The sequence below is a fragment of the Lampris incognitus genome, chromosome 11, assembly GCF_029633865.1.
Source record: "Lampris incognitus isolate fLamInc1 chromosome 11, fLamInc1.hap2, whole genome shotgun sequence".
Lineage (NCBI taxonomy): Eukaryota > Metazoa > Chordata > Actinopteri > Lampriformes > Lampridae > Lampris > Lampris incognitus.
Genome location: NC_079221.1, coordinates 21,380,763 through 21,406,272, shown reverse-complemented (window position 1 = coordinate 21,406,272; position 25,510 = coordinate 21,380,763). Strand labels below are relative to the sequence as shown.

At 42.2% G+C, this 25,510-nt stretch overlaps 1 protein-coding gene across 1 annotated transcript in view; it reads left to right on the top strand.

Moving 5' to 3' along the window:
* Positions 1–3,167: 3,167 nt before the first annotated feature.
* The window catches only part of tmeff2a (transmembrane protein with EGF-like and two follistatin-like domains 2a), a 105,499-nt gene continuing 83,156 nt past the window's right edge, over positions 3,168–25,510 (top strand). The window contains exons 1-2 of the mRNA XM_056289977.1: positions 3,168–3,911; positions 24,710–24,819. Coding sequence (XP_056145952.1) covers positions 3,725–3,911; positions 24,710–24,819 — 297 coding nt within the window. The 5' untranslated portion in view covers positions 3,168–3,724. The remainder of the gene's footprint in view (positions 3,912–24,709; positions 24,820–25,510) is intronic.

Here is a 25,510-nt window from a genome sequence, read left to right as displayed (position 1 = left end):
CGTACTAAATTGTCCGTAGGTGTGAATGTGTGTGTGTCGGCCCTGTGATGGACTGGCGGCCTGCCCAGGGTGTCTCCCCACCTGCCGTCCAATGACTGCTGGGATAGGCTCCAGCATCCCTGCGACCCTGAGTAGAGTAAGCGGTTTGGATAGTGGACGGATGGATATGCAATGCAATTCACTTTATATGGAAGCAAACAAAGGAAAATTTATGAAAAATATACATAGAATAAGAAACGTGTATAGAGCAGAGTATACATGCACAACACACAAAGTATATACAAACACATACAAACATGTACATATAAAAATACCAAACATGTGAAAGCAGGGTAAGGGTAAAGTGCATGTACTGGGGGTGTGCTGATGGGCGGTGCTGCAGCAGGATAAATGGGTAAAGATGGGGTGGGTAGTGGTGGTGATAATGGAGCAGCTTCATCCCAAGTACTGAGACATTTAAGTCGCTGAAAGTATTACTCACATCCCTTTCTTCATTGTCAGTGTACAGTAAAATATCTATTTTTGTCTTGTGCCTTTCCTTTGTGCCACGTGCCCACTGTGTACTTACTGTGTACATCATGCCGAGACAAATACTTATACGTTCCTTGTAATAACACAACGAGGTAATTTTGATCCAGTTGTTGAATTAGACTGAGACTGCTGTGAGGATAGCAATTAATTTAAATTGCTTTAAGGGGAGCTGGCTATGAAATCGAATATAGGGGAAGGATTTTCACCTTTCTCTGAGCCGAGGTCTAGGTTTTCAGCCCATTATTGAGTACAATTACCCCTGGGTTAGAGAAAAGAATGCCAGAAATTAATATAAAAGGGCTGCTAACTAGCAGCACCGCAGACAGCAGCACTGCCGATGAAGTCAGATCAATATAACTAGTAAATATAACTATAACAACTAATTGGGATAAAGGACTGTATTTTTAGCAGAGGGCTGAGTTTAACCAAAGTCTAATGGCCAGCTTCTAACCCGGGTATACACACTAGATAATAAACAAATTTCTTGAATTCCAGGTGTCCAGTCGGTCAATGAGTCATTCTCTGACCAGCCGCTGCAGTGAACAATGATTCAAGGGTTCCAGAGGCTGAGATCAGAGCCTTGCTTTGGCACTCAAATTAGTGCCAGTGAAAAGACAGCCTTGGGTTCACTAACCCTAACCCAACCCTAACCCCGACCCTAACCCTAACCCTAACCCCAACTTCCATCAGCCTGTATAGAGACAAGAGAAACAATCCTCTCCTCCAGCTTCTGGTCTTGTAGGCTCTCAAATGATCTGTCTCTCCTCAGACTGTTGTCTGGGAAATGTGTACCCGCCCACATGCACACATACACGTGCACAGACACGCACACGCACATGCACACACACACACATGCAGACCACACTTGACAGAATGCTTTAATTTATTTATTTTAATATGATTAATTGAAAACAAAACACAATTCAAATGTTAGAGGTTCAACCTGGTTAAAGTCAGGACACGTGTATTATACACACAACCACACAAAGAAATATACATAAATAACTATGTGAAATGTGTAAGCGACATGAAATGGCAACCTTTGTGACGTTATCCATATAGTGTATTCTGTGAAAGCCATGCTCAAGTGCTTTGTTTAGAGTCACGACGATCATTTATAGCCTAGTATCCTTCCACAGCCCCCAGCGTGTGTGTGTATGCATGTGTTTCTGCGGGAGAGCAGACAAATCACTGCCGTGCTTTATCTCAGAGACAATCCACCCAATAATCATTCTACTCAAATGCTTTAAAACGGTTGCAGATATAAGCACTTTTCCTCATGAACAGGACCGCTGGTATGTTTGTGTGTCCTTTTGAGTGTGTGTGTGTGTGTGTGTCCTTTTGAGTGTGTGTGAGAGAGAGAGAGAGCAAGAGAGAGCGAGGGGGAGAGAGAGAGAGAGAGAGAGAGAGAGAGAGAGAGAGAGAGAGAGAGAGAGAGAGAGAGAGAGAGAGAGAGAGAGAGAGAGAGAGCTTTGTTTGTTATCTGGGTTTGTGTTCCTGCAGATGTTTGCTGTGCATGCGCAATGTGCTTTGTATGATATCTTGCTGTTTGTTCCAACAGATAAAAGCTAATGTGTCCTGATGTGCGTTTGCCTCGGACAGATGATGATTATTCCCATATAATGATCTCCTCTCAACTATCTGAGGGCAATAAAAGGCCTGCTTGTTTGCAGGCAACTGCAGCTTTGCTCGCTCAATCACGAGGTCAAAGACGTTTGGCTGAGTTTTGACACTGCGCTTGTTAGTGTCAGGGCTTAACAGTAGCCTGTTTGTCTGGCGCAGAACACGGGCTTTTCCCATGCGCATGGCTTCTAATTTCCTGTTTAAAGTGGGTGAGAATATGAAAAAGTGATTCTCGACTTGACCTCTTTAACTTCCCGGGGCGGCAAGACATTTCAGGGCTTTCATGGCCCAAAGCGTATCAATTACTGACTCCAAGGCGCATCCTGCCCCGTGTGACAACATGTGTTAGGTTCAAAAATATATGAACAATATTGAGGTCTCTTTGGAATTGGCCCAAGGCAAAAGATCCTGCAATAGCTACAGTGCTGTTTCAAAGCGGAGCAATTATACTGGGCCCGGCTGGACGAATCGATTCCTGCAGCCTATTTTATAATGCCCCTAGCCAATTACAATACCAGTGCATCCTCTCCCTATACTGCCTACCCTTGGCGCGCCGGTTTAGCTGCCACCAACCCAACATGAACACATCTCAGTTCAGAGCGTCTCTCTCTCTCTCTCTCTCTCTCTCTCTCTCTCTCTCTCTCTCTCTCTCTCTCTCTCTCTCTCTCTCTCTCTCTCTCTCTCTCTCTCTCTCTCTCTCTCTCTCTCTCTCTCTCTCTCTCTCTCTCTCTCTCTCTCTCTCTTCCTGTCCGCCAATAAGATACTCCAATAATTACTGAGGAGCGGGACCTCCTCCCTCCCGTTATTTCGCATCACACTACACGTGATCATAACCAAGCTAGAAACCAGCTGCTGGTGCCTCCGACGCTGTTCCGATCGAGAGAGAGAGAGAGAGAGAGAGAGACTCACTCACTGGCACACTCACTCACGCGCACGCGCGCAAACGCGCGCAGTGAGAGGGAGACTAGAAAGAGACGGAGTGCAAAACACGAACTCACTGCGCCTCAGAAAGCGCCGCACACAGCGAGCCGACAGGAGGGGAACTCACTGCACCCGTGGATATTACCACTCACTAAACCGTGGCTTCAGAGGCTGTTATTGGATATTAACATTCTTTCAGTATTAGCGTTACAGTTTCTTCCTTCTGCTCCACCGCGCCTTTCTTTTTTCTTTTTTTCAAACCATCTTTATGTTCTTCTCCCCTCATCCTTGAGCATCCTCCCTGTACAGCCGCCTGTTCTGGCACTTGCCCGCCCGTCTTTCCCTCGCTCTCGTCGGCTTAACTTTTTCACTCGACTCCATCCCACACTTCCCTCCTCCACAGGGTCCCCCCCACCCCCCAAAACACCCTCTTCATAGTATCGCGGCTCCGTCCACAGGATCGTGAGGGACCCGTTCGATCAGTCTTCATCGGCACTTTTCATGGGGCGCACGCACTCGCTCGGAAAATGGTCCGCCGTGAGCCTCCAGTCCCCCTGCTGAAACTGCCCGCGTCCGGACTGGAGTTGGTGCGCGTCTCCGTCTTTTGCTCACCTCGCGTGACGTGCCGCCGGGGCCAGTGAGATAGGCTATGGGTCTCTCTGTGGCGGCAGAGGCACTCCTTGAGCCCCGACGCCTGCGCCAGTGGAGCCGGACAGCGGGCGGCTGGTTCTGGATCACGCTCGTCTCGTTCCTCGCCACTCTACCTGTGGAGCAGCTGCGCGCCTTCCCGTCTTCCCTCAGCGACTGCCAGACGCCCACCGGCTGGAACTGCTCCGGTAAGAGTTGTTGCAGCCCCTCGGGCTGAAACGGTTGCTTTTTCTATCCAGGTTTACATTTATTGCGCAGCCGAAGCCTGTAATTATATTAGCACAGTGGATTCCCACACATGCAGGGCGAGATAGCAGCCTGCCATTAGACTCAACTTCATGCGCCGTATACATTAGCATGTGTCAGGGATTTGTTTAGGTGAGTTGGTCTGAGTGCACGACATGCAACACTGCAACTGGCATGACAAATTACATTCGTGACTAAGAGCTTATACAGAGGCTTTTTTATATAAAAGGGCAATATAAAAACAGCAAGAGTTAAAAAAATAAATGTATATTTGATATATATATGCATATGTAGATAGCATTAATGCACGTGCAAGGGAGTGCACAGTAAAGTGTCTGGCACATAATGCAGTGCAACAGCATTACAAACAGTGGAAAGGTAGAACAGTGGGTAGAACAGGGAAATTGGGCATTGCACACTGATGGAATGATGGAGTAGTTGTTGTGTGAGTGGGGGGGGGGCATTCTGTTATAATGGACTGGGTCACAACACTATCTGCAATAGAGTTGGGGTGGGAGTGATGATTAACAGAAGTATGAACATTTACACAGTGTATTGCACAATGATGGAATGGGTGTTGCACTGTGGGGAGAACCTATTGGCTGTGTTGACTGTGTTGGCTGTTCATAAGAGAGATGCACAACCTGTGCTTGTGTCTGGATGTTTTAGTACACAGTGCTGTGTGACGCTTGCCAGGGGGCAAAAGTTCAAAAAAGTTGTGTCCTGGGTGTGTGGGGTCTGTGCTGATTCTGGCTGCCTGTTTCCTGACTCTGAAAGAGTACAAGTCCTGCAGGGTGGGCAGGGGGGCAGTGACGATCTTCTCTGCAATCCTGAGGGACCAAATTAGAGGAAAATGTGATGCATGCATCACGCTTTGTTATAAATGAAAGACAAAGTTTCCACACAAGTACAACCCTTGCTACCTTGAGATTGGTGCGGTGAAGTGCATAGGTAGCAGAACAAAAGAACACTGCTATATAATGAGAGGATACCGAGTTGGAGGTTGCTTAAAGTGCCTCGGCCTATTATTTCCCTCAAATGTGTTTGTTTGTGCGCATGGCGATGGTGCATGTGGTGCAGAATATGTTTGAGTAACTGCTTGCAGAGGCAAGAGAACAGAACCCAATTTGATGCAAAGTGAAGCTGGCAGAGGTTATCTCATTAGCTGGAAAATATTCACCTCCTTATTCCCCGTAAAAAAAAGTTCTTAGTGTGAAATATCGGCACAAATATTGTGTCTTCCATGGCGATCAACAACGCAGTACTGTCAATGCAATCAGTGCTGTTCTATAGATATTCTTACTCACAACTGAAACGTTGAAATGAGTATAAACAGTATATACATTATAATAGGCTATGTCTTTCACCTAGACTCAAAGAAACTTGGAAAGTGTTGCCTGGTCGAAATATGTGCTTTTATGCCCGTCTGCCCAGGTGTGTCACCCACGGACCAGCGGCCTATATGACGTAGGTTATGAGCTCCAATGTAGGCCTACAGACTACACAATCTATCTCAGATAATCATATAATTTTGCTACAAATACAGCCACTGGACTACCGGTTTTTAAGCTTGCAAGTTCTGCTCTAGGGGTGAAGGCTATATGGGGGAGAAATGGGGATTTTCATGTTGATGTCGCTCCGGAACTCGGTTGTTTCGTTTTGTGTATAGAAGTTATTGTTTCATTTATAGGGTACAATGTTGTGAACTAGTTTTCCCTGTTGGGTGGCAAAACGATTATAAGGAGTGGACCAAGCTGTATCGCCTCGCCTCCCTTTGTTTTATCATCCAGCAGATGTGCCATCTATTCCCCCCTGTCACTTCTCCAAGTCGAAAACCCCAAAATAGCTATTCACCGATTCCACACCCTCATTGATATTTGGCATGTTTATGTAATTGTATATTATGAATATATTTCGGTCTGCACTTGGTTGTGAATTCATAGGCTTGTCATCAAGTTGAGTTATAAAATACTGTAATTCAGCTTTAAATGGATGCTACACTGTCAAAAGAGAGGTGCTGCACTCCACGATTGGCTGGGTTAGGTTATGTAATTGTATTGACAAGTTTGATTAACATTTGAGTTTTGACTAAAGAGGGCAATTATGTTTCACTTTATCCTTGAAAGAAATTGTTAACCCTCCCACAACAGCTTCCCTTTGAAGTTAAACACTAAAATGCAACACTGAAAATGAAGCTGTGGATTTGAGCGATGCAACCTTTCAGTGAGCAGGGTGTTTGCTCGTAGTGAGTTACTCATGACTTTTCTATCTGCTAAAGGAAATGCTTTAATCTTGTTAAGCCTTTCTTCGAAAATGTTAAGTCTCTCCCGCAGGATGTTTAACGAAACAGAACACTCAGATGTATTTACCTTCGTTATTTTAATCCATAACCTTTGCACAAGTATGTCCGTGTAGGTAGTATCGTGTTCATATGCATGTGGAATAGCTGATGTAATTCTATGCTTTTTAAATCGTTTCACCCACTTTGTGTGTCTGTATGTTGTGTACAGTGTTTTCAATACATGCTCTATGCTGTTTGCAAAAACATGGGCCGATGAGGTTGAAAATGATGATGGAGGAGGTTGAGTCAGTGATGGTGATAATGAAATAATTGCGATTTTGATGGTGGTGATTTTTAGCTATTGATTGACAATTCTACAAACCTTCTCCACACACACACACACACACACACACACACACACACACACACACACACACACACACACACACACACACACACACACACACAGCTTTGCAGGTGTTTTCTTCCTGACACAGTGAAATGCCAAGTGCAATTTGGTGAATGCTTTTATTCAGCATGTTTCATGGCTTTCATGAGCAACTGGCGACCCGTGGGGCGCAGGCGGCCCCCGTCTTTGCTCAGTATGGCCCGCGAGTCAATTTCCAAACATCAATGAATTGTTGGTTTCACGGGCGTTGGAAGCAAGCGGGTCATTTGACCACATTTGAACTGGCTCCCAGTTGTAATTATACTATCCACTGATAGAGGGCGCGTCCTCGAAATGCGAGAAGCCGAGCAACCGCTTGCACGCGGCCTCTCGTCTCGGTCTCCAGGCCTCTCCCGCAGCGGCACGCGACGGAGACTTGAGAGGCTAAAAAAAAGGAAAGTTGACCTAGAGAACCTCGTCTTCCAGGCAAGATGGGGAACAGATTATCTTTCTTTTACGGAGTTCAAAACCTGAGTGTTTAGTGTGAAGGATTTCAACATGTGTCGTCGCTACAATACCACGCACAAAGACAAATAGGACATGTACACTGGAGCTGCCAGAGCTGCCGTCCTCGCTGGTCTCAAACGAAAAATCCACCGACAGCAGGGCCTCTCCAGGCGCCTTGAGCTTGCTGAAGCTAAGAAGCCCTTGTCAGATGGTGAAACAGTGGTGCGGTAGAGATGGCTAGAGCGTCTGGAGATGATAACGTGCCTAAAAATGCTCTCCTCGTCCCGTTGCACAGCGACGCGAAGAATTTTTGACGTTCAAAATCATGTCGAGGGAAAGCTAAAGCGAGTCATGCACGACTGCGAGTACTTCTCCTTAGCGCTGGATGACAGTAGATGTGATTGATGTTAGCCCGCTTCTCATTTACACAAGAGCTATTGACAGTTCATTTGAAGTGCATGAGGGGTTTTTGAAATTGGTGTCTTTGCATGACACTACCAAGGACAAGGATGTTTTCAGTGCCATTTAAAGTGTCGTAAGTGAGCATGGGGGCTTTGACAAGCTTTCAGCTGCTGTTACCGATGGCGCTCCATCAATGCAAGGAAGACAAGAGTGGCGTTGACTCTCCAATACTGCGTCACACGTCAGGTGGGTAACATCGCTAACTGACTATTGATATATGGGTATTCTTTGGGAAGATTTTTTATCACAGGCTAAATCCTATTTCATTTTGATCTTACAGGAGGCCCTCTGTGCCAAGACAATGAACTTCAGCCATGTCATGGTCTTTCAATCATAGGAAGTTTTTAGTGTTTTTGGATGACGTGAGCACCGCTTATGGGGATTTACAGATGCACACTGAGATGAGATGGACGAGCCTAGGGGGGTGCTTGGAGAGGTTTGTTTGTGCTGCACACTGAAATCCCAGTGTTCTTGGAGGGCAGCATTCGATGGGATACAAGTGCTTACTGCAGTAAAGTCAGGGATACAGATTTCCTCTGCAACATGGCCTTCCTTGCGGATATTACCTGGCATCTGAATCACCTGAATATGCAGTTGCAGGGAAGAGGCCAAACCGTGTTGGATTTCTACGCATTCATGAACGCGTTTCAGCATAAATTAGCCCTGTTCAACGAAGGCTTTTCGTCCGACCATCCAAATCGGGCACACTTTTCCGCCTGTGAAGAGATGCGCAAAGATGTCCCTGAATGCGAGAAAACATTTCTCAAGTACAGAGCAGACATAGAAACACTGCAGCAGCAGTTCAAGGAATGCTTTCAAGATGTCCAACACCATGCAGCCACGAATTGCGGTATTCACTGACCCCCTCTCTGCTGCTGTCAGTGAGCAACCCCCAGAGTTGCAGCGTGAACTGTGCGAACTACTGTCAGACCCCTTCTTTCAAGCTAAGCCCAGTGAGAAGGGAATTTCATTTGGGAGACTACTACCTGAGTCCCGCTTTTCACTCCCAAGGGATTTTGCAGTCGCAATGTCCAGCATGTTTGGGAGCACTTACATTTGGAAGAGCAGCTTCTCAACAATGAAGCACATCAAGTGAAAACAAGCTGACAGATGAAACTCAGTTCCAGCTCAAGCAGACTGGATGCACAAACATTGACATTGACATTCAGTCTATTGTATGCCAGCAGGAGAAGCCACAAGTATCTCATTAAAGCAGAACTTTATACTGATCCACTTGTGGGTGAGTTTCAATGGCTTTTGAGATAAATGCATGTTTATTTGAAACATGTCATGGAATGGGAGGGCAGAGTAAAAATGCACTACAGATATGAATATTAGTTGTTGCACTTAGTGTGAGTGTTAACTCTTGTACCATTGTTGAATGATGACTTTTGAGACCCCATTGCGCTGACATAGTGGCGTCACTCAGGAATGTGGACGTTTTGTTTCTGTGTTAAGCTCATTAAATGAATTGAAGCATTACTAAATGCATTTGAATATGAAACATAGAAATGTTGATATAATAAACTTTGATTGCCAGTATGTATTTTGTTCTTTTCATTAAATTAGTAGCTATAATTGGCTAATTGAGTGATGGGGTTACAGTATCCAACTGGTGGAAATGCACAGTCATAATCTGGCCCTCTGGTAGAGAAGATAACATTTTTGTGGCCCTCTCTATCATCAAAGTTGCTCATCCCTCTGTGCTAGGACATAATGCAACATACTCAAACTCTCTCTCTCTCTCTCTCTCTCTCTCTCTCTCTCTCTCTCTCTCTCTCTCTCTCTCTCTCTCTCTCTCTCTCTCTCTCTCTCTCTCTCTCTCTCTCTCTCTCTCTCTCTCTCTCTCTCTCTCTCTCTCTCTCTCTCTCTCTCTCTCTCTCTCACACACACACACACACGCACACATGTACATGCACACATGGGCATGCATGCACATGCAAACACCCACATACATGCATGCACACTAGACACACATACGTTGCCACAAACACATAGCAACACACAGTCACACTGCATTATTTAGACTGCAACAAGGGGACACATGGTCCAGTAGAACCAAGATAAACCCTTTTTTAATCGTATAAAGCACTTGGTTTTTGGCGAATGATTGCATTTGACTCAATCGTCCACTCTTTCCTCATGAAACCAAGAGTCCAACATGCAGTCTAATACGAATGTATAACTGGGTTAAAATTCCCGATAAAGCTCAACTTACAATGAAGACACTGTTCTTTTTGACTACAAATAAATACAGTTACTAATCAGCTTGTCAAGACAGTTGAGTCATGAAAACAGGGTAAATGTATTAGCACAGTCTTTCAGTAACTTCCTGTGTTGTCAGTCAAGTCATTGCCACTTGATAGATAATAATAATGATAACAATAATTGGTTAAAATGAAACTTGGTTTCACAAAGATGTTAGGCATGACTTTTTGTTTGCTTGTGCAGGTGAATGTGGAGCACAAATAAATTGCCTGCCATTGTGTGATAAAAGGCATTACAGTGGTAGATTATCTTGGAGAATTGGACTGGTTTTCCCAAAAGCTTTTGGATCTCAGGGTTATATTTAATTAGGTGTGAGTGAATACAACAAAAATAACTTACTTTGGATATATTTTGAAAGGACATAGCCTTGACTGACTAGTCAAGCAGGGTTTTATTTTTTGGCAGCAGTAACATTTCAATCAGAAAGGATTAAGGACTTCTTAATATATAATAAATCAAGGACACATGAATAAGAAAATTCAATGTCTGCTTTGAATCATTGTTTTTTGCTATTGGACCTTGTCAAAAATTGTATTATTTGACTTTGTACACACCAACAATTGAAGAGTTGAATTTTTAACAAATACCAGTGAGATTTTAAAGTTAAGCCCTGTACACACACTGTGCAATTTTAGCCTGTTTGTGTCACATTTTTGAATCGCGGACAAATGTGCTGTTTCGTGGCCAAAACCCTAGGGCCAGCTTGTTTTTGGCCCATCTTGGCTCATAGAATGTGAAAAAGTTTATGTTCACCAATCGGATGTGGTTGGAGGCTCTGATAAAGAACCAGCAGTGTCAGAACTCAGATTTTTTTTTGGTTGTTTTTGTCTGTATTTTGTGATGTGTTGTTTCACTTGTGAGCCAATCCCTGTGCCTGGCCAGTGGGAACATTATCGGAAAGGGCTGCAGTGATGCTGTAGTATTCCTACATATGAAAACATCAGCATTAACTCATAGCTGCCTTATAAACACAACGATTCAACAATTTAAAAGTAGACTGCTGCCATTATCTTTCTAGCCACTTATAGCTATGGACACATTGTGACGTTACAAGAAATATTATCTCAAGCTCGCTTTGAGGACTTGACAGCCCTCCTGTCAACTCCTACCAAGCCATGATGGAGTCCATGTCTTTTTTTCTTTTCATTTCTTCTTTCTCTCTGAATAAAGCACTGCCAACAACTTATTGTTGTTGAGAATGACGTGCCTTCTCGGTACCTTCGGGCTGTCACAGCCTCACAAGTTAATTGCAGAGTATGTCATCATAATTTATGTACAGTCCCACCAGGCTGATTACAAGGTTTTCATTTTATCACATTGCACAGTGTGTAGGGCTGGACAATATATCGATATTATATCAATAACGCGATGTAAGACTAGATATCATCTGAGATTTTGGATATCGTGATATGACATAAGTGTTGTCTTTTCCTGGTTTTAAAGGGTGCATTACAGTAAAGAGATGCTATTTCCTGAGCTGTTTATGCTATTCTAGCTGTTATAATATTTGTCTCTATCTGTTTGGACATCATATCCACATTACTGATGAGTGTTTATCAAAAATGTCATTGTTTAAATATTTTGTGAAAGCACCAACAGTCATTTCTACAATATCGTCAAAATATCAATATTGAGGTTAGTTGGTCAAAAATATTGTGATATGGGCGCCCGGGTAGCATAGCAGTCTATTCTGTTGCCTACCAACATGGGGATCACAAGTTCGAATCCCCATGTTACCTCCAGCTTGGTCAGGCGGGTGGGAAGCCAGATGTGGATATGTATCCTGGTCGCTGCACTAGCACCTCGGTCGGGGCGCCTGTTCGGGGGGGAGGGGGAACTGGGGGGAATAGCGTGATCCTCCCACGCGCTACGTCCCCCTGGTGAAAGTCCTCACTGTCAGGAGAAAAGAAGCGGCTGACGACTCCAAATGTATCGGAGGAGGCATGTGGTAGTCTGCAGCCCTCCCCGGATTGGCAGAGGGGGCGGAGCAGCAACCGGGATGGCTCGGAAGAGCGGGGTGATTGGCTAGGTACAATTGGGGGGAAAAAGGGAGGAAAAAAAATATTGTGATATTTGATTTTGTCTATATTGCCCAGTTCTAACAGTGTGGCATGTAATAAACATAGAAGACAGATTCTCTCATACAGCGTGAGCAAGGCTTTAACAGCTTTACTACTGTGTGTTCAATATTTCCTGTTATGACCACTGCAAACAAAATATTTAGCAAAGTGGATTTACTTGAGAAACTGCTTCTCACTACTCCCTCAATATCTGTCTGGCATCTCCTTCAGAGAGTGGGCAAAGTCAATGTTATCTTCAAAAAGTCCTCTGGCCTTTCGCCAACAGTGGACCAGAACCCTACACTGTTGGCCATCAAATTGGCCTGGAAGCCAGAACATTTTATATATTCATGATATTTCCGATCAAATAGAGTCTTAACGCAACCTGAGATTGATTGGTTGTGGACTGCCCAAAGGTCAGTGTAGAAGTGTCGATTTTGTGTCAAGTCCCAGGCAGTTCCACATCCATTACCTTAAGGGCCCAGGCCAGAATTATAATTTTATTTATTTCATATTTATTTACCTCTATTTTACCAGAAAACCCATGCTAAGATTAAAAATAAATTTTCTAGATATGTTCTGGCCAAGACAGGCAGCAAAAACAACAGAATACAATCATATAGGAAACACGTTACTAATAACGAAATCGACTAGTGATTGAAACAATTAAAAAAAAGAGAAGGAATAAATTGTTTATTTTAATTGACTGAAGAGAGGTGATTCTACAAATGGATTAAGTGGATTAACTATTAATATACTGCTTGACAGCATGTGACACCTAAACACAGTTTTGAATGTGTTCTGGAGCTGCAAATGTTATCTCATTAGGGATTGTTGTTTTGTTTGTACATATCCGCTGATGGAAAATAACCTCTTAGCTAACTCGGGTACATTTACATTTGTTTCGACTGTTGATTAATGTACATTGTCTCTTCCCAAATAAACATTTAAATTTGAGTGAAATACAGCTGTATTTTTCAAGTTACAGTTGGATCTGACAACAGTAAAGAGATTATTTTATCTGAGCAAGCAAAATCCTTCTCAATATTAATATATATATTGTATTATATAGCGGCATGGTGGAGCAGTGGGTCGGGCAGTTGCCTCACAGCAAGAAGGTCCTGGGTTCGAGCCCCGGGGTAGTCCAATCTTGGGGGTCGTCATCTGTGTGGAGTTTGCATGTTCTGCCTGGGTTACCTCTGGTTGCCCTGGTTTCCTCCCTCAGTCCAAAGGCACGTAGGTCAGGTGAATCAGCTGTACTAAATTGTCCCACCGTGTGTGTGTGTGGGCTCTGTGATGGTCTGGCGGCCTGTCCAGGGTGTTTCCCTGCTTGCTGTGTATATATATCCCAACATATATTGTCAGTGTGTGGGCGTGCACACATCCCTATGATTTGTACAATACATTTTCAGTAGGACAATATGAAGAAATTCTGGGCAGGTACGACAAATCTTTCTCTGTATCCCCCAGATACTGTATGCTTTGAAGGCCAATTGATGCTTTGATAGCATGCTTGATTTTGATAGCGTGATAGGGATAAATGGAGAATATGCAAAACTTATAGTATGCCTTCTTCTCATCAAGTGTAGCGTATTAGCAGGAGTCTGGGGAGAATAGCACATCTACCCCAAAGGGTTTCTCAACACGAAGGTCATAAAATATTGCTCTTGCATGCACGCCCACACCTCTGATAGAAAAGAATGCTTGGTACCTGGGGAAGCATACATTTCATGATGAAACGGTGTTGGTGAGATCTAATCAAAAAAGGGATCAAAAGTTTTTATTTGACGACTTGTCTGCTGTGGGAGACTTTTTCAAAGGGGCGTTAGTGAAAAGGCTTCATTTTCCTTGCAGTTGAACTGCCATATATTTAAATGCTGTGACTGAAGTTCCCCATTCTATTTTCATACAAAGAACGCTTCCAGCTCAATTAATTGGCTTTCTTTTGAAACTTGTAACCATGAAGGCAAATCTTTTCATCAGAAACAATCGCAAAAAACCTGTTGTCCTGTGATAAGAAACATTCAAGTGGTATGAGAAAGGTCAAGGAAGGATCTCCCGCTGCCGTGGTTGTTCATCCTTCATTTTTAATTTACCATACTTAATTATTTAGCAGCACATGCATGGAAACAGGAAAGGCCTCCTAGTTCTCCTCAGCACTGTGAAATTCCAGGTAGCCTAACCTAGGACATGTTGCATTTGGCTGACAAGCTCTCTCCTTTTTAGACAAGTAAGTGCTTCGCTTGCCATCTTAATTGTTGGCATATAAACATCACCTTTTGAATATTTGATGTTTGCCTGCTTGTTTTCCTTAATTATTCAGCTTACTGTAATCTGCCCATGGATCAGCAGGGCGGAAACGAGAAGTGCGTGCAGGCCTAGCCTCCGACACTGCTCACCGATCCTATCTCCACCTTTATCACCTGTGTTTTTAAGTAGAGGGAGAGCAGGAAGCTTTCTTCTCATTTGCATGCTCTGATAAAAAGTGGTACACTTGTGAAAAAGGCGTGGAAAACAGCATTGCGTGGGAGAGGTCAGAGCCATGAGAGGGAGCACAACAAACAAGAAGGCGAAAAGAAAAGAAAAGAAAGAAAATACAAATTCAAACCGGTATCACATAATGTATGTAATGAATGAATGACATATTGACCATCTCAGCCTTTTTCTTTTCACTTGCTCTAGCTTCTTTTCTTAGGAATTCATTTCAAGAGACCAGAATATTTTCTTTATCTGGTGATAGGGTGTTCCTTTGTTCCTTGCCTTTCCTCGTACTTGTTGCTTGCAATGTTGGTTACCCACTACAGGCATCATAGAGCCTTTTCTCCTCTTCCGATCAGTGTAAGTCACCCTGACTAAGAGCTTCAGCTAAATGCTGAAAAAAGTAAATGTTAATGCCTGAAATTCCAGATTAGGGTAATCAGTATTTAACATGCATGTAAAACTCAGAGCGCTGGTGCTACTTCAGAAGATAATGAATGAATTAACAAAGGGCATGGCATTTTGGAGTTCGCTTTAACAGCCAATGCTTGCATCCTTCTAAGGATTTATTGCCAATGAAAAATATTTAGATCCTAGATACTGACAGATCTGGCTGAGTGATGTCAACGAGTGATCTCTGAACCATCAATATGCAAAAAGAGATTCTTTGTTGTCCAGATTTTGTTATGACAATGTAGTTTTGGGACACAGAGCACAAGTCTAGAAACTAAAAATAGAAAAAGTCAGAATTTTCCTTTTGAAGAAAAGTCTTGTCTTTTGTTTTGATTGTCGACGTATGCTTCTCTGTGGTCTTCTCGTGCAGACACTTGGGCTGTTGATATGAGATTCCACCCAAAGATAAATCACAGTTTTTGAAGCCTTTAGCAATGACTGTGGTTACAGCTGGCTTACTGCTGTGTGTGTATCTGTATAGCCAAAAATAAAAACATTTATATACACATTTAATGTACTTATTTAACATGTTAAAAAAAAGTTTTTCGGTTTTTTTTCTCATAACATTTTTTGCATGTAAGCAATAGAAGTGAGAAGTTCTGGCATACACTGTAATAGTTTTAGTGTTTAGTAAACACTTGTCATCACTGACAAAGATTTCTTCACACAACGCTGGCTATAATATTTTTTGGAGAATCATCTCCCGAGGCCTTGTTATTTGCTATTAATGTTTTCTGCCCTATTGCACTCTGCTTTCAGAATTCACATAATTGCTACAGAAGTGGATATGAAATATTCATATTGTAAAATATCAACTTTGTTGTACTGTGGAAAGCCATCTTTAATCTGAAGATGAAAACTAATGTCTCTAGAATAACACAAAACTGGTGTGGTTGTATTTGCTTCTTAAAGCAGCTGTAGACAAGTTTTCACCCCCCACCCAGCGTTTCCAGGTGTTTTTATTGTTTACGCCACTGTCACAAAGACAACCGGATCACTTTCCGTTAATTAGCAGCCTGGCTACTGTCCAAAGCAAGTAACAACCATCAGAATCCCAATTTGAACTAGAAACCCCTATCTCAGTGCTATGATAAAGGCAGAGTAAAACATCAGGTAGAATTAATAAGTAGGCAGGTTGTGTTACTTGCTGATCCAGTAGAAAGAATGCCAACTGCATGTTGGTTTGGAACCCTCTTCAGTTCCAGGTGTTGTATCAAACTCTGTTTCCCCATCAAGATCTATTTCCCCCTAGTCAGAGTTTGATACAACACCAGGATGCTTGATTAACCTTAACCTAACCTCAACCTAACCCTAAGCTTAACCGAACGCCTCCCTTAACCTAATCGTAACTGATAACTAATCTGTTTCCATGCAAATGCTTTTGTCTGGCTAGGGGGAAACACGTCTCGACAGGAAAACAGAGTTCGATAAAACTCCAGAGCTCACTCCATCGAGTGAATGCCCCTCCGAGGTTCACTCTTGTTTTACCTGTTTCTATCACTCTCTTTGCCTTCTTTGCCTCCTCTGTCAAAGGGGTTAGAGTTTCCACTGTCACTTCAGTTGTTCGACCATCCACCATTTCCGCTATTGGGGATAGCTACTGATGGCTACTGATAGCTACCATTATCCTCTTCCTATTTTGATGTCACAGCGGCTGACGCACTTCCTTTGTGCTGTAAATCAAGCCTTCATTTTCCCGTGAGATTGAACCCGGTGGCAGACCTAATTTGGTTCCCTAAAAGCCTGAAATTGAGGCTTACAGGGAACCAATCTATCGATGATGTCATTATTCTATAGCTATTACACTGTGCAATCAACATTTACTTAATGATAAGTTAAAACAAAAAAGGTGTCTACTATCACTTTAACTGATAGCTCTTATAGCACTTCTGTTATTAAATTCTATTGACTGCACAGCAGTTTTGATAAATTTTCCTCTTATACAGCAAGCTGTTCATGTTTACCATTGTTGATGTACTGTAATGCCATTTGTTTGCAGTTTATTGTATTCCTTAATCCATTAAATGTTGAATTAGAGAATTACCTTATCAACCTGTCAGGGTGTAACTTGTGTTAGATTTGACACCAGCACTGTAGATTCATAATCACAGTAACTGGCAAGCAATCATGGTGTCATGCTATATGCCAAACCAACTGTGATTTGTGGTTTTATTGCTTTTTTTATTTTCTAAAACATAAATCTTTTTACTGGTGGCCCCACTGGCCCAGATACAATAACAGGTGATTGGGACTGGGCAAATCTGAGATTTTGTTGTAATGTTCCTTTTGATTGTTTTATTAAAAAGCACATCAAATACATGGCAAAACACAATACATCTTCATATTTGTAAGCATGCATTGCAGATACATAGACATCACTTGAGATATTTGGCATTCAATTATCATAACTGTCAAACTCTTACAATCTCATTTCCTTGTTTATATAAGAACAAGATGTCGGAGAAAACATAATTTGTGCTGTTGATATTATAATGGAGAGCAAGTTAATCTCTGTACTAGTCCTGATTACAGTCTTGTTTGCAGAATGTTGACAATATCTCCAGCAGTAATGAATGCCTGCGTTTGTTTACTGGTACCACATGTGCTTTAGTTGTTTATTGGCTCACTGGGACATTCAAGCTTCTTCAATAATATGGAAATGTTTTATGCTCACATGTCTTGAAGAACAATTACATACTTAACCTGTCTTTTATTTTACCTGGGCTTTGCAATTTCAAACGTGTTAGTCTGAAATTGCAAAAAGACCTGCAGTGTTTGTCTCAAAGTAATTTGACCAAACGGACTATCTTTACATCTTACAGTGGGTTTAGCAAGGGAATTGGACAGGATATTATGTTTGTCTATACTGGTATGCTATTGCATCATGTCACTTGCCCTTGTTGCCATCCTTGTAGAGCCCTCTTGGTTCTAAGTGCCTTGTTTTAGCCATGCAATCTGAATGTGCTCGCTCTATCATGTCCATGCTCACACAGACAGCTTGTACTTCTTGCTCTTTCAGGGCACTTTCAAATAGCAGAATACTTAAAGCCTAGGATTTCGTTTCTTTGGCCTGTTACTGCCTGCAAGCATGTTCCAATGCCAAGGAGAGGTTTTAAGGTTGGATATTGAGCTGGGTTATTAATGCTAGTCCACAGAAGTGCTGGTGCCAATAAGAAAACTATGAATCATCTTCTTTTCTTTTTTTTTTGGAAAACAGCATTCTAATACAGCTACATTGCAGTGTGGATAATGTAGCAAACGAAGGTGAAGACAGCCTGAATAATAATTATTAATTATTGGCAACTGTTTTATGCTCAACCATGTCTGGGTTTGATTTTTCATTTGAGTGCAGTGCATCTTAGGACTTGGATCAATAGCACATGTAATGTTTCTTAAGACCCTTTTATAATATGTAAAGGTGGAGGAAGCATTCATGCTTCAAAAATCATTTAAAACGACAAAATGTTTTGAAGCAGCTGTTCTTTGTGAGTTCAAAATTCTATTCAGGAAGCCGACTCAAAATGGAGCTGTCTTTGCTTTGTAGAGTCAATTAAGTTGACCCCTGACCCTAATGTTTCATAACGGATCACCGCTTTATATGTGGGGTTTTTTTGCCATGGAAATTGATCTTAAAATGCAATGTGTATGGAACTTTATATAAAACTGTTCTTTTTTGGCCCATTCAGTCTTAAAAATGCTTGATTGCTATGTGATAACCTGGTTAAAACCTGTACACATGGTAAAGGCCAGCGTGTTCAACCATCTGTGGCCAGTGGGTTGGAGTCATGGGATTATTCTTTATGGAAATAATTATCAAAACCTGTTTGTATTCTCGTTTCAGGTTGTTTTTGGGAGATTCTGAAAATGCAGGCATTCAAAATCAAACTACTAAAAGAAGTCATAAAAGGACGAGGATATCGATTTTAGTGATGGAGAAATTATCATTTCTTTTTAAACCCCAGCAGTGACATGGGCTCTTTCTCATTATGAGTAAGGTTGAATGAATGAAGTAAAATGATATAAATAGTTTTATTGAAAAGACGTTCTTTGGATGAAACAGGGTTTATTTAACTTTGTAACATCTGGAAGAACATATGCACTATCTGATTTGAATTTACAATACAGTTATGCAGAGTTGAGATTACAGTTGGATGTAAACAACAGAACCAAAGCATGAAAATATTTAATGCATATCTACCAAACCTATATGTGTAACATCTTAGTTTTTTTTATTTTACAAGAAAATATCATGAAATATGTTTCTTTTGCTTGAGATTGTTCATTATGGTATGGCAAGGGTCACAACTGATTTCTAGTAAAAAAAAACATTCATGAAACATTTGTTATGAACAGGTTAGTCACCACACAAAGGCTTTACAGAGCCACATAAGAACACAGTAACACCAACCATATCACAAACTGAAAGCAGTGAGGCCATTGCATGTGAGTACTTACATGAATGACTATACATCTAGTGTATGGGACCAAGGACATGGCTGTATGCACTTGCACATATGAGAGGAGATATCGAGATATATTGATATAGGAGTGGATCAGGTAGTGCCCGTTATCACAGTGCAAGGATTCGAAAACACATCAGTTGCTGTTTGACTCATCCTTGACGTTCAAACTCGGCTTGGCTCAACTTTTTCACCAACCCTTCTGGGCTTATTGGCCTTGCTTCACGCTTCGATAAATATGCTTTAAAAAATTGTGCCCTAAAGCTACCCTCTGAAGCTATAATTAAAGCATGTCTTTGTAAATTCCGTGAGGTTTTTAGTTAATTACCTTAATTGAGAGGCAAAATAACAGTTGTTATGTAAGGTGTTGGATCTGCTTCTAGTTAGCCTTCAAGAAAGTCTTCAAAGTGCACTGGCTTTAAGCAGGGGCCTTAACTCTGTATCAGTTTCAAAATGGCTTGAATTCAACTTTGTAGCTTGGCACCATCAGCTGCCTTTGGAGTTTATGATCACTGATCTCAGTCAACCGCTTTTAATTCAACACACTAGAATTAAGTCGATTATGTGGTGACTATATATAACTATATGTAATTACCCATTGCTGTTTTAATTACTGTTTGTAGTAGTTGTTTGTCTATGTCTGTTTTATTGTTAGTCTCTATGCCTGTATTAGAGTGTTGTGTTATGTGTTTTATTTCTCAAAACCAGGGACAAACTCTGCAAATTACCTATGGGTAAAAGTCCTACATACTTTGTATTGGTTACACTTTATTTAAATGATGTAACAATGCCTACTTGTATCGTCCCTATCAAATAAATTAATAATGATAATTATATATATAGTAAAAGTAGTATCAGGGAAGTAATACTTAGCTATCGGTGATAGTTTATATACATTGCTATCCTCGCCAGGTTAATAATGTATTGTAGAGGAGCTCAAGCAGGAGTCGTGACAACTTTGTCTTTCGGCTACACAACGTGCACCATTTATTCCTTCCACCATTACAACAACAACAAAACCCGCGCAGCGGAAGTGTGTCACTGTAAACCCGAACCGAGGAAACAGCAGCTGTAAACTAACGTTCCTTCTAGCTCAATAAGGGGAATTATGTAGCCCCATAACCACTACAGTATACAAAATTGTGTGTGTGTGTGTGTGTGTGTGTGTGTGTGTGTGTGTGTGTGTGTGTGTGTGTGTGTGTGTCCACGGCTAATCTTGCAAACTTCTGGACATATCAGCCTGAATCATTTTGTGCACAATTATGACTGTATGATGAGAAACATCTCGTGGTTGCGGTGATTAAAAACCTTCCAAAAATGTTCTCGCTGTCGCCGCTCCCTCTCTTCATTCACTCTCTAGCTCGCTCGACCAACAAACTACTTTCGGTCGCTGCCCAATCTGAGTCAACCGCGCGCATGGGCGACTCACATCTACAGTTGACATGAATACAAGTTATTAATTAATTTTTACAGTAAGAAAAAATTGAACGTTATAAAGGAGCAATTTCCTCTAGGTTGCAGTCAAAACAGGAAGTGCTGCATAATCGACAAGAATCAGGCAGCCTGGGTCAATCTTAGATGCCAGTCGTGTATGCACGAGCATAAACTGTTTACCCAGCTTTATTATATTATGACAATAAAGCCAGTGTTAGGGTTAGACCAAAATGGTCGTATAGCAAACGTATTCCTGAAAAGTGCAAGTTGATATTAGACTTGGTCGTGTAAACCAGTGGTTCTCAACCTTTTTGGGGTCTTGGACCCCCTGCGTATTTTTGATCTACCCTGAGGACCCCTCCACCTGATCTTGGGGGGGGGGGGTTGCAATTTGCTAGAAACAGTAGAAACTGCATTTTAAATTGCATTATAGCATTTATTCACTCTTTGGGGCAAAAATAAGAGCTTTCAGTTGTAACTTAGGTATAGTTAACAAAACAGAATTCTTATGCAGTAACTTTCAGATATACACTCACCGGCCACTTTATTAGGCACACCTGTCCAACTGCTCGTTAACGCAAATTTCTAATCAGCCAATCACATGGCAGCAACTCAATGCATTTAGGCATGTAGACATGGTCAAGACGATCTGCTGCAGTTCAAACCGAGCATCAGAATGGGGAAGAAAGGTGATTTAAGTGACTTTGAACGTGGCATGGTTGTTGGTGCCAGACGGGCTGGTCTGAGTATTTCAGAAACTGCTGATCTACTGGGATTTTCACGCACAACCATCTCTAGGGTTTACAGAGAATGGTCCGAAAAAGAGAAAATATCCAGTGAGCGGCAGTTCTGTGGGCGAAAATGCCTTGTTGATGCCAGAGGTCAGAGGAGAATAGCCAGACTGGTTCGAGCTGACAGAAAGGCAACAGTAACTCAAATAACCACTCATTACAACCGAGGTATGCAGAAGAGCATCTCTGAACGCACAACACGTCGAACCTTGAGACAGATGGGCTACAGCAGCAGAAGACCACACCGGGTGCCACTCCTGTCAGCTAAGAACAGGAAACTGAGGCTACAATTCGCACAGGCTCACCAACATTGGACAATAGAAGATTGGAAAAACGTTGCCTGGTCTGATGAGTCTCGATTTCTGCTGCGACATTCGGATGGTAGGGTCAGAATTTGGCGTCAACAACATGAAAGCATGGATCCATCCTGCCTTGTATCAACGGTTCAGGCTGGTGGTGGTGGTGTAATGGTGTGGGGGATATTTTCTTGGCACACTTTGGGCCCCTTAGTACCAATTGAGCATTGTGTCAACGCCACAGCCTACCTGAGTATTGTTGCTGACCATGTCCATCCCTTTATGACCACAGTGTTCCCATCTTCTGATGGCTACTTCCAGCAGGATAACGCGCCATGTCATAAAGCTCGAATCATCTCAGACTGGTTTCTTGAACATGACAATGAGTTCACTGTACTCAAATGGCCTCCACAGTCACCAGATCTCAATCCAATAGAGCACCTTTGGGATGTGGTGGACCGAGAGATTCGCATCATGGATGTGCAGCCGACAAATCTGCAGCAACTGCGTGATGCTATCATGTCAATATGGACCAAACTCTCTGAGGAATGTTTCCAGTACCTTGTGGAATCTATGCCACGAAGTATTAAGGCAGTTCTGAAGGTAAAAGGGGGTCCGACCCGGTACTAGCAAGGTGTACCTAATAAAGTGGCCAGTGAGTGTATGTAACAAAACAGAATATGTATTCAGTAACTTTCAGATATATATAACAACAGAATTTTTATGCAGTAACTTTTAACAATGCAAACGGGAGCGAGATCTCTTATTAAAATACAATAAATTACACTTGTGAAACAGATATAATTAGAGAAAAAAGTCCTGTTACCCTTTATAGTTTAGGTAGATAAAGGTCTGTCACATTTGAGTAAAATAATCCTATTTCTATAAATGTCATAGGATCTTTTTTTAAAGATATTTTATTTTCACGGACCCCTTGCAATTACACCATGGACCACTAGGGGTCCGCGGACCCCCGGTTGAGAAACACTGGTGTAAACTAGTAATAACACACGTTAGTCCCAAGCTAACGAGTCTAACCCTTTAGCCGAGCGGTTAGTGATGTCGCCTTGTGGTGCAGTACACACCGTATCGACTCCCGCACCGGGCAAGAAAATAACCGGTTACAGTCGCATTCATACGAGAGTGTACATCCACAGGACTTCACAGGCTGACAGGCAAAAGGCTTTTATTAAATAGATTATGTAATCGAGCATTTTTCCGCCCGCTGCAGGATCCGATCCGGGGTAGCGCCACACCACGAGGCGACTTTGCTAACTGCTCGACTGACAAGTGAGTCTTTTTTGTAAATTACAGTAGTCACTCGCTCCCGGAAGCGCGCCCTCCCGCTTCGTTATTCCCGCGCTCCGAAGAGACTTCTGAGGATCTGCATGCTTCCGGACACTTCCGGATCCCGCCGCTCTCGCCATGTAACCGAGCATAATTTCCGCACGCTGAGAGATTCCATCTGGGGTTGTACTGCACTACGAGGCGACGTCGCCAACCGCTCGACTAAAGGAGGCCAACCCCCTGGCGATCGGCCAGTGAGTCATTTTGTAGGTTACAATTATTTTAGCTTGAGCGCTTCATATTAAAACTCCCCCTCCCCCATTTCCTGTTCAATCGACTCGGGCGCTGTGCAAAAGTATTTTAATGGCTGGGAAAACTCTGTTTTTTCTGTCCGTGTGTGCGTGTATCTGTCCGCTGCTAATCTCGCATACTACCGGGCCTGTCAGCCTTTTGTGCACAGTTATGACTGTATGATGAAGGACTTCTCGTGGTTGCGGTGATTAAAAACCTCTGAGAAACCTGTTTTAAATCGCAATTGAGTGCTGACTCCTCAGCTGGTTTGTCGCCTGGCGGGGATCTGCACTATTGTTCTTAGCACGCATTTGAGTCCTTTAATGAGTTTGACGAGCCTATATTGCACCAGAATTCCTCATTACGGGGTCAGTATCTTCGATACAGCGTTACATAGTATATGTAAGACTCGACTTCCAACTGCATAAGCAGACCAGATTCCCCATTTGCTGTCACTTTTAGTTTGATCAAAGTGATACCTTTGTTCTTTGAAATTTAAAACCTAATTTGACATGGGGCTGCAGTTTGTAGGCATTGAGTTCAGGTAGAGTAATAGCCCCAAGCTCACTCTACAGTCTCATGCGCATGTGACTCTTTTATTGGATTTGGGATGTTTTGTTGGAGTCATTCGAGATCCCTAACTCATCCTGTATTGGATCATATCCCAGTTTTTGCCTCAGACGTCGTCTAGGCATCAGCCTTGTTGTGCAAAACAAATAAGAACTTTGTTGCAGGAGAAATGTTTAAATCAAGACCTTAGCCATAAGATAAAATAACCTTAAAATGAACAAAATCTGTTGTAATTCTGTCAAGTATTGTTTAAGATGACCCAGTTATAATTCTATAAAAGGTAACAAGCCTAATTTTGGTGGAATTTTATTTTCTATTTATTCATTTATTCAATTTTGGAAGAGAATGTGTCACATTTTGCAGATCATTGTCATTTTTGAGAACAAAACACTTTTTTATTATAGTTGGTGCAGAAGTTGATTAAAAGGATGTGTTGACTCAAAACACATACTTGTGCCTTTCTGGGGCATAATATGTTAACAATAACATGGCATTAACCCAAATTCGGCTTAGGGAAACCTTCTTATGTGTCTTGCCTAATTAGTCACAGAGGTGTTTTGAAAACGAGTTTACCACAACGAGAAAGCTATGACTAACTACACATCACTCATGTATGAATGACCAAAGATGTGGTTTGGCTCATAAAGCCTTCAATGAAGCGTTCAATTCAAAAACACTTCACCACTGATGTGTGATTTTGCTTTTGTGCTCCAGGTTTTGACGACCGGGACACGGATTTGTTCTTGTGCGACACGAACACGTGCAAGTTTGACGGGGAGTGCCTCAGAATTGGGGACACAGTGACATGTATCTGCGACTTCAAGGTAGGACCCCTGACATTCCTGTCATGTGTGGCTGTTCGAGATGATTGGACATGGTTTGCAGATCGAATGAGCCACACGTGGGAAGGGTGGGTTATAAGTCACATGTTATCTGGGGAAGGTATTTTGGGTCACACATGGTTATGTTAGGTCACCCTCATTAGGGGACCCTCATTCACAAAGAATTTAGCTAATCTCTGTTATTTTAAGATGTGAAGCAACTCGTTGATGTGGAAAGGAACTTGTTAGTTCCCTCACTGGCATGCTCACAATGTGCAAGCTTAGTCCATCTTGGGAGGGTTAAAGGTGGGCTGGGGTCAAAAAAAAGAAAAAAGAGCGAGGTTTGAGAAGATTGAAAAAGAAAAGTTGTCATGTTTAAAACATTTGACATTTTCACGTGTTGTGTAAAAATGAACAGCCCTCAAGGAATCCCAGTCAAGATTTTTACACTCAGCTCCATTTTTCCTCCTGCAGTGGTTTATGTTTATCTTATGTGAAACATGCCCTCATAAGCCTCATGCCTGCTGAGTGCATATGCCGAAATCACAAAGTCCTTACTTGCTCGACACCAACCGCGTTTCTGATACAAATGTACACAAATGTTGCCTTTTTGAATACAAAAAAAAAATAAAAATCTCGAAATGGCAAATGCTGAATAAAATCCCTACACTTCACAAAAAGTAGATTCACTTGA